Source organism: Chlorocebus sabaeus, chromosome 2, assembly GCF_047675955.1.
Source record: "Chlorocebus sabaeus isolate Y175 chromosome 2, mChlSab1.0.hap1, whole genome shotgun sequence".
Classification (NCBI taxonomy): Eukaryota; Metazoa; Chordata; class Mammalia; order Primates; family Cercopithecidae; genus Chlorocebus; species Chlorocebus sabaeus.
The window spans coordinates 7,711,689-7,726,886 of NC_132905.1; the positions used below are offsets into that span (position 1 = coordinate 7,711,689).

At 42.8% G+C, this 15,198-nt stretch overlaps 1 protein-coding gene and 1 non-coding gene across 3 annotated transcripts in view; both read right to left on the bottom strand.

Moving 5' to 3' along the window:
* Positions 1-13,155, bottom strand: part of RTF2 (replication termination factor 2) — a 52,269-nt gene extending 39,114 nt beyond the window's left edge. Inside the window, exons 1-4 of one of the 2 annotated variants that reach the window (XM_008013434.3) lie at positions 13,005-13,155; positions 8,352-8,446; positions 6,956-7,049; positions 4,289-4,428 (exon numbers count right to left, since the gene is read on the bottom strand). In XM_008013434.3, coding sequence (XP_008011625.3) covers positions 4,289-4,428; positions 6,956-7,049; positions 8,352-8,446; positions 13,005-13,073 — 398 coding nt within the window. In that variant the 5' untranslated portion in view covers positions 13,074-13,155. The remainder of the gene's footprint in view (positions 1-4,288; positions 4,429-6,955; positions 7,050-8,351; positions 8,447-13,004) is intronic. The other variant, XM_008013419.3, reaches the window with a different exon arrangement.
* Positions 5,989-6,089, bottom strand: LOC119618702 (small nucleolar RNA U13). The gene has a single exon (XR_005235073.1). It is a non-coding gene; the product is annotated as a small nucleolar RNA U13 (small nucleolar RNA).
* Positions 13,156-15,198: the final 2,043 nt, after the last annotated feature.

The window sequence follows — 15,198 nt, forward strand, 5'->3', positions numbered from 1 at the left end:
ATTCCTGAAGCCCCTAGTTGTTCCATTTCAGGACAGGACAGTTAGTTGCCCTGGCAGAGTCTGCCACATACAACATTCCTTGGCACACTGACAGGGTGTCCATGTACCCCTGTTAAATAAACGGACACCAATGGGCCAGAATGCTCAAGATTAAAAACTGCTGGTTCAATAAAACCGTTCTTACTTATTCATGATGCTTTGCCCCACGCCTTTCCTGAATGAAAGTAGTAAAAAATGCGACCTTTCAATATGTCATATGTTTGATAGAAGATTCCAGAGGGCAGTCTGGACTACCAGCTATTAAGGATACAGGCATACCCTGTTTCATTGCGCTTTGCAGATACTGTGATTATTTTACAGACTGAAGGTTCACGGCAATCCTGCATCCGGCAGGTCTGTCAGCATCTTCCAGCAGCATGTGCTTATGTCATGCCTCTGTGTCACATTTTGGTAATTCTCAAATATTTCAAACGTTTTCATGATTACTACATCTGCTATGGTGATCTGTGCTCAGTGACGTTTGATGTTACTTTTGTAATTGTTTGGGGTGCCAGGAACCACACCCATAAAAGATGGTGAACTCAGTTAATAAATGTGTGTGTTCTGACTGCTCCATGAACTGGCCATTCCCCCACCTCTCTCCTTCTCAGTTCTCCCTATTCCCTGCGACACAACAATATTGAAATTAGGCCAATTGAGAACCCTACCACGGCCTTTAAGTGCCCAAATAAAAGGAAGAGTTACACATATCTCACTTTAAATCAAAAGCTAGAAATGATTAAGCTTAGTGAGGAAGGCAGGTCCAAGATAGGCCAAAGGCCAGCCTCTTGAACCAAACACTTAGCCAGGCTGTGGATGCAAAGGAAAAGTTCTTGAAGGAAATTAGAAGTGCCACTCCATAAACACAGGAATGGTAAGAAAGTGAAGCAACCATATTGCTGATAGGAAGAAAGTTTTAGTGGCCTGGACAGAAGATTAAACTAGCCACAGTGACAGATCCTTAAGCCAAAGCCTAATCCAGAGCAAGGCCCTAACTCTTCAATTCTGTGAAGGCTGAGAGAGGTGAGGAAGCTGCAGAGGAAAAGCTGGAAACTAGCAGAAGTTGGTTCATGAGGTTTAGGGAAAGAAGTCGTCTCCATAACATAAAAGTGCAAGGTGAAGCAGCAAGTGCTGATGGAGAAGCTGCAGCAAGTTCTCCAGAAATTCTAGCTAAGATCATTAAAAAAGATGGGTACATTAGACAACAGATTTTCAGTGTAGATAAAATAGCCTGTATTGAAAGAAGATGCTATGTAGGACTTCTACTGCTAAAAAGAAGTCAATGCCTGGCTCCAAAGCATAAGGACAGGCCAACTCTCGCTAAGGTCTAACGTGCCTGGTGACTTTCAGTTGAGCCAACGTTCATTTACCGTTTGAAAACCCTAGGGCTCTTAAGAATGATGCTAAGTCTACGTTGCCTGTGCTCTCGAAATGGAAGAACCAAGCCTGAATGACAGCACATCTGTCTATAACATGGCTTACGGAATATTTTAAGCCCAATGTTGACACTTACTGCTCAAAAAAAAAAAAAAAAAAGAGATCCCTTTCAAAATATCACAGCTCATTGATAATGCACCTAAGTCACATAAGAGCTCTGATGGAGATGTACAAGGAGATTACAGTTATTTTCATGGCTGCTAACACAATGACCATTCTGCAGCCCATGGATCAAGGTGGAATTTTGACTTTAAAGTCTTATTATTTAAAAATACATTTCATAAGGCTATAGCTGCCATAGCCTTCCTCTGCCATTCCTCTGATGGATCTGGGCAAAGTAAATTGAAAACCTTCTGGAAAGAATTCACCATTCTAGATGTCATTAAAAACATCTGTATTTGGCTGGCTGTGGTGGCTCATGCCTGTAATCCCAGCACTTTGGGAGGCTGAGGCAGGCAGATCATCTGAGGTCAGGAGTTTGAGACCAGCCTGGCCAACATGGTGAAACCCCATCTCTACCAAAAATACAAACATTAGCCGGGCATGGTGGCGGGTGCCTGTAATCTCAGCAACTTGGGACGCTGAGGCAGGAGAACTATTTGAAACCAGGAGGTGGGGGTTGCAGTGAGCTGAGATTGTGCCACTGCACTCCAGACGGGGAAACAGAGCCGGACTCCATCTCAAAACAAACAAACAAAAAAAAGAACAACTGTGATTCATGACAGGAGGGCAGAATATCAACATTAACAGGAGTCTGGAAGAAGCTGGTTCCACCCCATGGATGACTTGGAGGGTTTCAAGACTTTAGTGGAGGAAGTAATGCAAGTGTGGTAGAATAGCAAGAGAGTGAGTTAGAAATGGAGCCTGAAGATGATGGAATTGCTGCAATCTCATGATAAAACCCAAATGGATGAGGAGTTGCTTCTTATGGATGAGCAAAGAAAGTGGTTTCTTGAGACGGAGTCTGCTCATGGTGAAGATGCTGTGAATATTGTTGACATGATAGATCTGAAATATTACATAAGCTTAATTGATAAAGTAGTTGCAGCGTTTGAGAGAATTGATTCCAATTTTGAAAGGTCTACTATGGGTGAAATGCTATTAAACAGCATCACATGCCACATACAGAGAAATCTTTCGTGAAAGTCAGAGTCAATCGATGCAGCAAATTCTATTGCTGTCTTACTGTAAGACACTGCTACAGCCACGCTAATCTTCAGCAACCACCACCCTGATCAGTTAGTAGCCATCGACATCAAGGCAACATCGAGGCTCCACCAGCAAAGATGATGACTCACTGAAGGTTCAGATGATTGTTAGCATTCTTTAGCAATAATTTTTAATCAAGATAGGTACTTTTTTTTTTTTTGACATAATGCTATTGCACACTTAAAAGATTAGAGTATAAACATCTTTTTTTTTTTGAGACAGGGTCTCGCTCTGCCACCCAGGCTCTGCAGTGGCAAGATCATACCTCACTGTAGCCTTGAATTCCTGGGCTCAAGCAATTCTCCTGCCTCAGCCTCCCAAGTAGCGAGGTCTATGGGGCATGCTACCACGGCTGGCTAATTGAAAAGAAATTTTGTTTTGTAAAGACAGGGTCTCACCTTGTTATCCAGGCTGGTCTCAAACTCCTAGCCTCAAGCAATCCTCCTGTCTCGGCCTCCCAAAGTGCTGGGATTATAGGTGGAAGCCAGCATGCCCTGATAACTTTTATACGTACTAAGAAACCAAAATTTTCTGTGACTTGCTTTACAGTAATATTTGTTTTATTGTGGTGGTCTGGAATAGAACACACAATATCTCCGAGGTACACCTGTACTTCTCAACAGTAGGGGAAAGGGCTTAACACTTTTGCTTAGTGAGACATCCTACGAAAAAGCATGTACTAACCCATTCAACTCTTCATATTTTTGAAAGAGGAAAATATACAGGTTGCTTACATTTGCTCCAAAAAATCTCAACCATGAGATTCCTGGTGCTATAGCCAGGGAATCTGTTACATATTCAAGGTAAGTTACCATTTTTTTGAGCCTTTGGTTGACTGATTAACCACAGGTTCCATAACTCTGCCTGCTACTGCATAATTTTCAGCATTTGTGACCAAGTGCAGTGGCTCCCACATGTTATCCCAGCGTTTTGGGAGGATCATTCAAGGCCAGGAATTTGAATCCAGCCTGGCCAACATAGGGGGACCCTATCTCTACAAAAATAAAACTTAGTGGCTGGGCGTGGTGGCTTACGCCTACAATCCCAGCACTTGGGGTACTTGGGCAGGAGGATCACTTGAGGCCAGTAACTTAAGACCAGCCTGGGCAACAAAGTGAGATCTCATCTCTACTAAAACCAAACCAAACCAAACCAAAACAAAACAAAACAAAAAAAGGATACAAATAAAACTATAAAACATAATAAAAATTAAAAATTAGTAACTAGCAGGAAATGGGATTTGCTTGATGGGAAACATTTGCCCTTTGCTTTCTGTCCCACAGGAAAAGATGATCTAAGAACTAAACTCAGGTTTCATAAGCGTCACATGAGAACTTTTCAGAATCCCACTTCACTTCAGGTTTTGTTTCCCTACCTCAAGAACAGAAGGCCACAGACTAGGCTAGGTCTTGCAGGAAGTCCTGTAGCAATGGCTGATGGAAATGAATGTGCTCATGACCGAGCACCATTTCCTCTAAGGCGCTACCAAACCAAGGACACCAGAAAGAAAGCCACATGATTGCTAAGCTATGGCACCACTGCTACCAAGACCGGCATTATTCCTCCAGCCTCCCACATCATCTGTCCCAGGTGCGTCACTAACCTGTGTCGGCCATTCATCTCCAGGCCCACAACAGGGCAGATGAAACGTGCCCGCTGGAGGTCATCATGTTTGTCACCTTTAGTGTTTCCTTTATCCCCTTCCCAGGCAGGATTATCAGAAAGCTTCAGCTCTGTCACATTCTGGGAAAAACCATTAATATTTTAACAATTCATTTGATAAATAGATCACCCTTTGCCTTAACCACCTAAGTCAACAAATTGTTATTCTAGCCCTTCCCATCAAAATCTCTTCCTCATAGTTACTTTCCTCTGGTCCGTAAGAAACACAGATATAATATTTTTGTTTTTTTTTTTTTTGAGACAGAGTCTCACTCTGTCCCCCAGGCTGAACTGCAGTGGCCGGATCTCAGCTCACTGGAAGCTCCGCCTCCCGGGTTCACGCCATTCTCCTGCCTCAGCCTCCCCAGTAGCTGGGATTACAGGCGCCCGCCACCTCGCCCAGCTAGTTTTTTGTATTTTTTAGTAGAGACAGGGTTTCACCGTGTTAGCCAGGATGGTCTTGATCTTGTGACCCCGTGATCTGCCCGTCTCAGCCTCCCAAAGTGCTGGGATTACAGGCTTGAGCCACCATGCCCGGCCAGAAACACAGATATAATATTAAACCATAAACTGAAAACAGAAAACAAGGCTGGGACATGGTGGTTCACGCCGGTAATCCCAGCACTCTGGGAGGCTGAGGTGGGCAGATCACCTGACGTCGGGAGTTCAAGACCAGCCTGACCAACATGAAGAAACCTTCTCTCTACTAAAAATACAAAATTAGCCAGGCATGGTGGAGCACGCCTGTAACCCCAGCTCCTTAGGAGGCTGAGGCAGGAGAATCGCTTGAACCCAGGAGGCGGAAGTGCAGTGAGCTGAGATCGTGCCATTGCACTCAAGCCTGGACAACAAGAGAGAAATTCCATCTCAAAAAAAAAAAAAAAAAGAAAAGAAAACAGAAAACAAGATCTTTTCAATTCACTGACTAGCAAGTAAATTAGTTATTTCTACTATACAAATTTTTTTAACTTAAGGAAAAGGACCTTCTCACATAAAAAATTACTCCACTAAGAGAAAGTTTTGCATGGGTTCCACCCAGAACGGAATGCTTTCTCTCTTGAGGCTGCTTCATGTTACCGACCATCTATATTTATATAATTGTTGAAAAAAGCAAAACAAACAAACAAAAAAATATATATATAAATCATTGAATAGACAGTAAAATCTGAGGCCATGGCCTAAAAGCTAAGGCAGAATATTAACCAGAAAATACTGTCATACTCCAAGACACAGCCATTCAGGTTTTCAAGAATTTCCAACTTTACAAAGAATTTGATACAATAGCTCTACTTTCGCATTCAAGGCACTTCTTCATATTTAACGAGACCGTTTTGACTTCAACACTATAGAGAGCAGCTGAGTGTCTCCAAAGGCAAATCACCATTCATCCAATCACCTTCCTGGCTGAGAATCAGCACGTGTCTCACTGAGTTCTCCGCTCCGAGTATTTGTGGACTATCAATTGACAGTAATGACAATCTTATGTATTAGCATTGTTTTATTTGTATCCTTTTTTTTCTTTACCGTTGTAATTTCCTGGAGATTTTTTCCATTAAAGATTCAACCACATAAAACTGAATATTACATGTATTTTAAGTATAGAACTGTAAGAATTAATTTCAATAACTGCAATTTTTTTCTCATCAGATGGGTAATGTGCTGATGTCACAAGGTTTGAGAGAGGCACATCTTACACATGCAAGTGAAAACCCAATCATAGCACTTATGAACTACTAAAGAATCGTCCATCACATTTTTGATGTAAGACGATTCATACTACCACAGGTTTTTCAGGAATAAATTCTCTTCCACAAGGTAAAACACCACTAAAATCAGAATAATTTCTACAGCACTATCATTAGCTACATTTCAGAATTACAAATTTGCCTGAAACGAACATATCCTGTAATCAATCCCAAGAATTGGAACAAAAAGCCTAATATAATAATACGAAAGAAAGAAAAAGAAGGCAAAACCCAGAGCCTTAGACTGGGAGTTAAGGGATCTGGTTCTGGTTTAAGTACTTCACTAGCCACGTGGCCTCAAGTAAGTCATTTACAGTGAGACGAAGGTTTGACTAGCCTCATGGTTCTCAAATTCTTCACTACCTTTCTTTTCTCCCACCGACCACATTTAAAAAGCTGTGTCCTCTCAAGAAACTTCCTTTATCAAAAAAACTTGTTTTTTCAACTTTTATGGAAGAACTTTAACTGTCAATCAGAACCTCTAATCACCAGATGGTAACCACATGATTTAACAGTGATCCATAAAATTCTCTAATTCTACAAAAGTACCTTCCAAACCCAAAATCCAAGTAGGTGAATCTTAATTACAAAAATAATGCCTCCCAACATTAATACAGAACATCAAAATTTTCAAAGCACAGCACACAGGTGAAATCACAACAGATTTATAATGAAGGAAGTACGCATGGTGGAACTCGTGGCTTGAGATTTACGTGACCTCCCAAGATCATATGTGTATTAGATGGCCGGGTGGGAATGGAATCCCAGATTTCTGAGTTCAGTCTTTAACGTGTATAAATTCTATAAAATAAACCTCAGCCACTTTTCAGACCCTCACAGCACTTCAGAATCACTAGTGTTACCTTAATGCTTTTAATGTGAGATGCTGCCTTCCCAAGAGCCTTTTCTGCAGATTTGTCCAAGAGAAACTCAATGACGGCATCTTTGTTATAAAGTCTGCAATAGTAAGTATTAGAATATTATGTCAACAAGCAACTTTCAAATAACCAAAGGAGGAAGAATAAACTGACCACAATCCAAAAGTCATTTACATTTGATAAGAGAAATGCCCTGAATTATTAAAAAGTAAATTTAACCCTGTTTCAACTATTTCCAAGCATACAAAGAAGGAAATTATTTATTTATTTATTTGAGACAGAGTTTCACTCTTGTCGCCCAGACTGGAGTGCAATGATGCCATCTCGGCTCACTGCAAACTCCGCCTCCCTGGTTCAAGCAATTCTCCTGCCTCAGCCTCCCAAGTAGCTGGGATTACAGGTGCCCACCACCATGCCTGGATGATTTTTGTATTTTTAGTAGACATGGGGTTTTACCATATTGGCCAGGCTGGTCTCAAACTCCTGACCTCAGGTGATTCGCTTACCTCAGCCTCCCAAAGTGCTGGGATTACAGGCATGAGCCAATGCGTCTAGCCAGAAATTAGTTTAAATCAAAGGTGGCAAACTGGCAGTTAGAAGGCTGAATGTAACCTGAACAAGGATTTTTTTAATTGGAAAATTTAATGTATAAGTACACATTTCCTATTTTTCTTTAAAAATTAAAACCAGAAGGTGTGGAATCACTAGGCCCACATCACTGAGCTGTAAAAACTGGCTGGAACTGAGTGGCAGCTCCCACTTTGGACAGGACATGGACTCTCCAGTATTCTCCATTCCCTGCCATTCTCTCCTGTTCCTCGCATGGCTCCTTCATGTGTTTATGCTTATAACTTAGCTTCTATTGGCCCCTGAGTTTGCTTTTTTTTTTTTTTTTTTTGAGACAGGGTCTCACTCTTGCACAGGCTGGGGTACAGTGGTGGAATATAGCTTACTACAGCATCAACCTCCCAGACTCACAGGCTCCTCCTGCCTCAGCCTCCTGAACAGCTGGGACTACAGGAACATGCCACCATGCCAGGCTAATTTTATTTTTTTGTAGAGGTGTGGTTTCACTATATTGCCCAGACTAGTCTCGAACTCCTGGACTTAAGTGACCCTTCCTCCTCAGCCTCCCAAAGTGGTGGGATTACAGGCATGAGCCACTGCGCCCAGCCTGGCCCCTGAGTTTTCAAACCATGGATTAAATAAACCAAACTGACTAGAAGAGTGCAGAACTATGTTCAGAGACAGGGAACGGCAGCCTATGCCTCACAAATCTTGGGATAATTCACGCTTGATGAAGGGAAAACTGCATTTACACATCAAAATTCTCCTCAAAATCACTTCATAAACTCATCTTCATTAACTGTAAAAACCATACCTGCCAAGTTCACAGGCAACTATTGGTCGTCTTAATATTTCCTGACTTAGAGTACAATAGTTCCATTGGGCTACTAATTCAGCATCTTTGTCGACCTAATAAAAAACAAAAAATTCAATTAATTTTCATCTCTGAAAGACACATGGTTCACAATTCTACATATAAAAGTATATTCGGGAATACCACACTGTAATGATTTTTCTTTTTTAAATCAAAGATAATGAAAATGACATAGGAAGTTGGGTTTTGTTTGTTTTTGAGACGGGGTCTCACTCTGTTGCCCAGGCTGGAGTGTAGTGGCACAATCTTCGCTCACTGCAGCTTCCACCTCCCGGACTCAAGCAATCCTCCCACCTCAGCCTCCGGAGTAGCTGGGACTACAGGTGCACACCACCACGCCTAGTTAATTTCCGTATTTTTTGTAGAGACGTGGTTTTGCCATGTTGCTCTCAAACTCCTGGACTCCACTGATCCGCCATCTCAGCCACCCCAAGTGCTGGAATTACAAGCATGAGCAACTGTGCCTGGCTGAAGTCAGGATTTTAAAAGTCACAAGTAATTGATACTACATCAAATGAAGGCCCATCTACATATGACATGTACAAAGAAAAAGAGTTTATATAAAATTATTAAACTATTCATGCAAGCCACATACAAATATTAACATCTGAATCTTCGTAATAAATTAGGGAGGCCATACAAAAGTACAAAAGAGAAAAACAAAGTGTGTTAGATTAATTTCTAACAATGGGAAAGCCCCCTCAGTTATGGCAGATTTTAAAGACTTAAGAACTCAGAAGACAAGCATTTTTTTAAAAAGTTCAGAACAAAGACTACATAACACTTTATAAAATGTTCGATTTAACAGAAATAAGTGTTTTGGGGCTTATTTACTAAGGGATACATCAAACTTTATTCACAGTATGAAAATCCAGACATAAGACCCTCCCTGGCCCTCGAATGACATTTCCACATACATCATATTCCACGTCCTACTCCTTCCCATTCCTGTTTTCCCTTCACTGTTAGACTGCACCACTCTTTCCCAGTCTTCACTGTTAGACTGCACCACTCTTTCCCAGTCTTCAAATGCCAAACCTGAATAATTTAACAGGACGGCACATTTGGAAGACAACAGGAAGAGAAAAGAAAAAAAGACAACGAAAACAATCCCGCTGAATTTATTTTATTAATTTGTTTTTTGAGACAGGGTCTTGCTCTGTTGCCCAGGCTGGGCTGCAGTGGCACAATCACAGCTCACTGCAGCCTCAATTTTCCTGGGCTCAAGCAATCCTCCCCCTCAGCCTCCAAAGTAGCTAGGACCACAAGCAAGCGCCACTATTCCCCGCTAACTTTATTTTATTTTTCTGAAGAGATCTCCCTGTGTTGCCCAGGCTGTTCTCCAACTGCTGGGCTCAAGTGATCCTCCTGCCTCACCCTCCCAAAGTGCTGAGTTTACAGGTGTAAGCCAACACGCCTGGCCCTCTGAATTTAATTTTTAAAGTAAAAACTGCTTAAGCGCTTACTGTGTGCCAGGCACCGTGCTAAGCAGTTTCCATGACTTAACTTTTTAATCCTCAGAAAAACCCTATGAGTTAGTATTTTCACTTTTGTAGATAAGGAAAGCGAGGCACCAAGAGGTTAGGTTACATTCAAAAAGCACCTCAGAGAGTTGGGGACAGGGAGAAAAGTGACAAATCACTCCTTATCCAGGCCTTTAAAACTTAGTTCCCCCCAAAAAGCAGTAAAAACTGTCTTTACCAGGGTCTCTCTTCTTTTCTAGGGTCTTTCATCTTTTAAGTTTTTTCATATCTGTGCTGGAAAGACAAGTGTTTTTTGTTTTTTTTTTCTTTTTTGAGTTGGAGTCTCACTCTGTCGCCCAGGCTGGGGTGCAGTGGCGCTATCTCGGCTTACTGTAAGCTCCGCCTCCTGGGTTCACGCCATTCTCCTGCCTCAGCCTCCTGAGCAGCTGGGACTACAGGCGCCCGCCACCACGCCCAGCTAATTTTTTGTATTTGTAGTGGGGACAGGTTTCACTGTGTTAGCCAGGATGGTCTCGATCTCCTGACCTTGTGATCCGCCTACCTTGGCCTCCCAAAGTGCTGGGATTACAAGCGTGAGCCACTGCGCCCGGCCAGACAAGTGTTTTTTCTATACTTTCACTCACAACACTCAATACTTCCAGAACACTTCTGACAAAATGTATGGGATTTTCCCCACACCAAGCAATTCTCTGATAGCAGCCAGATGTCTCACAATTAAACTCAACTCTGATACCACCTATTTGGATATGGCCTCAGATCCCAAAGGTTAAGGGCTCAGTCCCATAATACTGTCCCCTACCCCGACTTTAGATGCTAATCACAAGTTCAAAAGTTGTCACCTGTGCTTCTGACTGTCTATAAATCAAAGGCTACCACGATCCCCCACTCAGGTTTGATAATCTGCTAGTGTCTCACAGATGTGGGAAAACAGTTCAGTTACCATTGCTGATTTATTACAAATACATTTTAAGGGCACAAACAAATAGCAAGATAAAGAAGCGCATAGGGTATAGTCTGCAAGGGTCCAAAGTGCAGGGCTGTCCCCATGGAGCTGGGATGAGTAACTCTCCTGGCGTGTGGATGTGGTCGGCAATCCAGAAAATCTCCAAACCTTCAACTTCTTTATGGAGACCTCCCCATGTAGGCATGATGGATTATTAACTCCATGCCCAATTCCTCTCCTCCTCCCTAAAGGATGGGGGTGAGGCGGGGTTGAAAGTTCCAAGCTTCTAATCTTGGTTTGGTGTTTCTGGTGACCAGTCCCCATCCAGGAGCTCACCAAGAATTGCCTTATTAGAACAAAAGATGATCCTGTCACCCAGGAAATTACAAGGAATTTAGGTGCTCTGCGTTAGGAACCAGGGCAGATTTCACAATACTGATTTGAAATGTAAGCTCCACCAGGGCTAGACTCTGTCTTGTTCACTGCTATATCCCTGGGGCCTACAACAATGTATATATGGTAACCACTTATTAAGCATTTGTTGTGTGAATAGTGACAACAAAAATCCATCCTGCCTAGGCATTCTGGCTTTTTTGAATCGTTCTTCCTTCTTTTCTACCCTCTTCCAACACCTGTTTCTTGTGAAGCCTTTCATTAAGCTACTCTTTTTCAGCCCAGGGCACAAGAAAACAAAACTGAGCGGAACACTTTTTTGGTAAAAGCCAAAAAAGCACTCATGAATGCTAATTATCCAGCATTAGCCTGTTTAAATGTAGGTATGATCAGAGGATACACTTCATCCTCTTGGGTATTCATTCATTCTCACATTCACACATGTATTTTAGGTGTCTATTATGTGGCAGACACATGGTAGGGGTTACAGACAGGACACCCAAGGTTCCTGTCTACGTGGGAAAGAGACAATAAACAAATAACACAGTGGTAGGCACTGTAAAGAAGAGAAGAGACAATATTGGAAGTGAGCCACATTTCAGCTACAGTGGACAGATAACATCTGAGTAAAGAACTGAATGAAGTAAAGAAACTCATCATGTGACAGTCTCAGTGAAGAATATTTCAGATGGATGAATTCACACTCCAAGTTGAAGAACAAGAGGCCTGTTTAGCTAGAACAGTATGAAAGAGGTGGAGAGGAGCAGAAGATGAGGTCAGAAACACAGGCTGGGTCTGCTCACAGTGCCTGATGAGATTTTATTCTTAATGTGATGGGAAGTCACTGGAATGCTTCAAATGCAATAGTGACATAAGGGGTTCACCTTTTAAAACAAACTCTCCGGCTCCTGAATCAGAATACATGAAGTCTCCACGTGTGCCAGGCACTCTACTAGGTGCTTTACAAATATTTTATCATTAAAAAGTAATTACTAGTGCTAACTTTGAAATCCCAAATAAGTGGATGGGAATCCTGGCTTCACTACCTACCAGCTGTGTGATCTTAGTCACTTTAATATCCCTGGACTCAGTGTCCCTGTTAGTAGCAAAGAAATTATTATAATTTCCTCGATTGCTTGTGAGATTAGGGATTACTCACTTACTTATTTATTCAGAATATTTACTGTGCCAGGAACTATGCTAGTTGCCGAGAAAAAAAGGGACAGCCTCTGCTATCAAGAACTTACCGTCTAGCGGGAAAGACTGATACAAATCAACCACGAACAGCCGTGTGCAGGGTGATAAGACAGTCTATAAAAGGATGTGCTAAGGGAACAGTTTGAGAAGGGCTTCTCTGAGCAAATGAAGTTAGTGCATACAAAACTCAATATACACTAGGTATTTGCATTATTGCTACTAGCCGCAGGTAGGGTTCAAATCCTAGCTCTGCCATTTACTAGCTTTGCAACTTTCTCCTTTTGAGCCTCAACTTCCATGTCTGAAAATGAGGATGACAGTATGTAGCCACAGGGCTACTGTGATAATTACATGCGATATCCCCTCTTAAGATTACTGTCCAGTGAATGGCAATAGTCAGCACCCATTAAATGTCCACTCTTAATACTGTTGTTAATTTTGAGTCCTGTGAATGGAATAAAAGACCGCAGCTAGGTCTGGAATCCCGCTAGCTCCCTCTTCTTACTTCCTCTTGTTTCCTGGGGTCGTCAAATTCCCACCATCCCCGGTCCCCAACAGCCAGCCCACATCACTGACCTTCTCAACCTTCTTCGGCCCCTTCACCAGTTCATGCCTCTTGGGGATTGTTCCCCCGTCGCAACCCATCGCAGGACGGGAGTCAGAGCCAGCAGCAAAATCCTAAAGCTGCCACTTCCGGGATTTCTGGCGCAATCCTCAGCCACTTCCGGCGCACCGCCGTGACGCAGACGCTGGTCGCGACGTAGCGGGGCGGGGAGGCACGCTAGTCTTCACGTAGCGGGGCGGGGCGGGGCTGTTGCCAAGTGCCGGTTGTCATGGAGAGCGTCGCTTGGAGGCTGGGCGCCGGCGGGTTTCCTCTTTCCCGTGAGACCCTGGGTTTCTGCTGCACAATCGGAATTACTCGCCCACGCTCCGGGAGGGCAGCGAGGGCGTGGGCGGCCCGTGCGCACCCACCGCGCTTTGACCTCTTTGACCCTATCCCACGACAAGTTGTGTGGCTGCGGAGCGGGCACATCCCTGGACTGAGAGCGCCTTGAGAAAAAGGGCCGCCCTCTTGTTTCTGCGATTAATGATGCCTAAGAACAGAATCTGCCGTATCAGTGGACATTTTTGTGTTTAAAAGGAGAACGCATCTTTATTGAGCGCCAACTGTGACTCAAGCACTTACAACAAATCCTGTGAAGTGATGTTACAGCAGATTCTAGGAAGTAAGACCCTCCGTAAGGCCTGGAACTTTCTGGTGTTACCATGCATATTGTAGATGGCGTGTGTGTGAAATTTTGCATACAGTTTGTGCGTGTGTGTATTTCATTCACGGTTTCCTGAAGCCTAAGCTAAAAAAATTTTATTAACCATCAAGTATCATTAATAGACGATACAATCGTTCTTATAAAACATATAGTGACGTTGTTATGCCCATTCCAAGAGACAGGCTGTATTTTTTCTATAAGAACACAAATCCCTTGCTAAAAATCCATGATTGTCTGTCGGCTCTTAGGCGATTGCCTATCTATTTGTTCCTTTAATTATTATAAATATTATGGGAAAGTGCCTATAATCCCAGCACTTTGGGAGGCCGAGACGGGAGGAGCACTTGAGCCCAGGAGTTCCAGGTCAGCCTGGACAACATGGTGAGACCCCATCTTGAAAGAAAAATTAGAAAAATTAGCCGGGCGTTGTGGTAAGCTTTTGTAGTCCCGGTGGCTCCGGAGGCTGAGGTGGGAGGAAGGATTGCCTGAGCCCAGGAATTCAAGGTTGCAGTGAGCTATGATCATGCCACTGCACTCCAGCCTAGGCAACAGAGCATGACTCTGTCATTATGTATGTATGTGTGTGTGTATGTATTTGTACATATATATGATGGGAAAATTTCTGCATTGCCAAGAAGGCATATCTTTATGATTGGATGTTGCCCTATTGACCTACGTGAAACTAAAATGCTGAAAATATTTTTTACTTGGGAAGAGTTGCCCAGAAAATATGTGGATGTGAAAACTTAAAGGGCTATATGTCAGCTTGGGGTACTTGTTACTGTGATTAATGGGAATTAAAAAAAATCGCTTTAATTAGTTGGTCTCTGATTGATTTATGATTTGTTTCTATGCTAACCACAATAACTGTAAGCTCTATGAGGGTAGGGATTTCGTTTTTATTTTTTATTTTATTTTTTTATTTTTTATTTTTGAGACAGAGTTTCGATCTGTTGCCCAGACTGGAGTGCAGTGATGTGATCTCGGCTCACTGCAACCTCAACCTCCCAGGATCAAGCGATTCTCCTGCTTCAGCCTCCCCAGTTGCTGAGATTACAGGTGTCCACTATCATGCCTTGCTGATTTTTGTATTTTTAGTAGAGACGGGGCTTCACCATGATGGCCAGGCTGGTCTCAAACTCCTGACCTCAGGTGGTCCACCTGCCTCGGCCTCCCAAAGTGCTGGGATTACAGACGTGAGCCCCCAAGCCCAGCCAGGACTTCATTTTATTCCACATTGTATCATCAGTGCCTAGATGTCTTTGGCACACTCAATGTATGAGTACATTTCCTCAGTAAACCAAAAGAAAGTACAGATTCATTGAGAAAGGGGTCAAAAGCCTAGTTTTGGCAGATACTAAAACTGGTTAATACTATTAGAATTCCATTTACTAGTGAGGAAGCAGAAGCGTGGAAAGATCAAATGACTCCTTCAAGGTCACGTGGCTAATGAGAGACCCGGGAATGAGTGCTGGGATTAGTTCTTTCTCACAGCAAAGGAC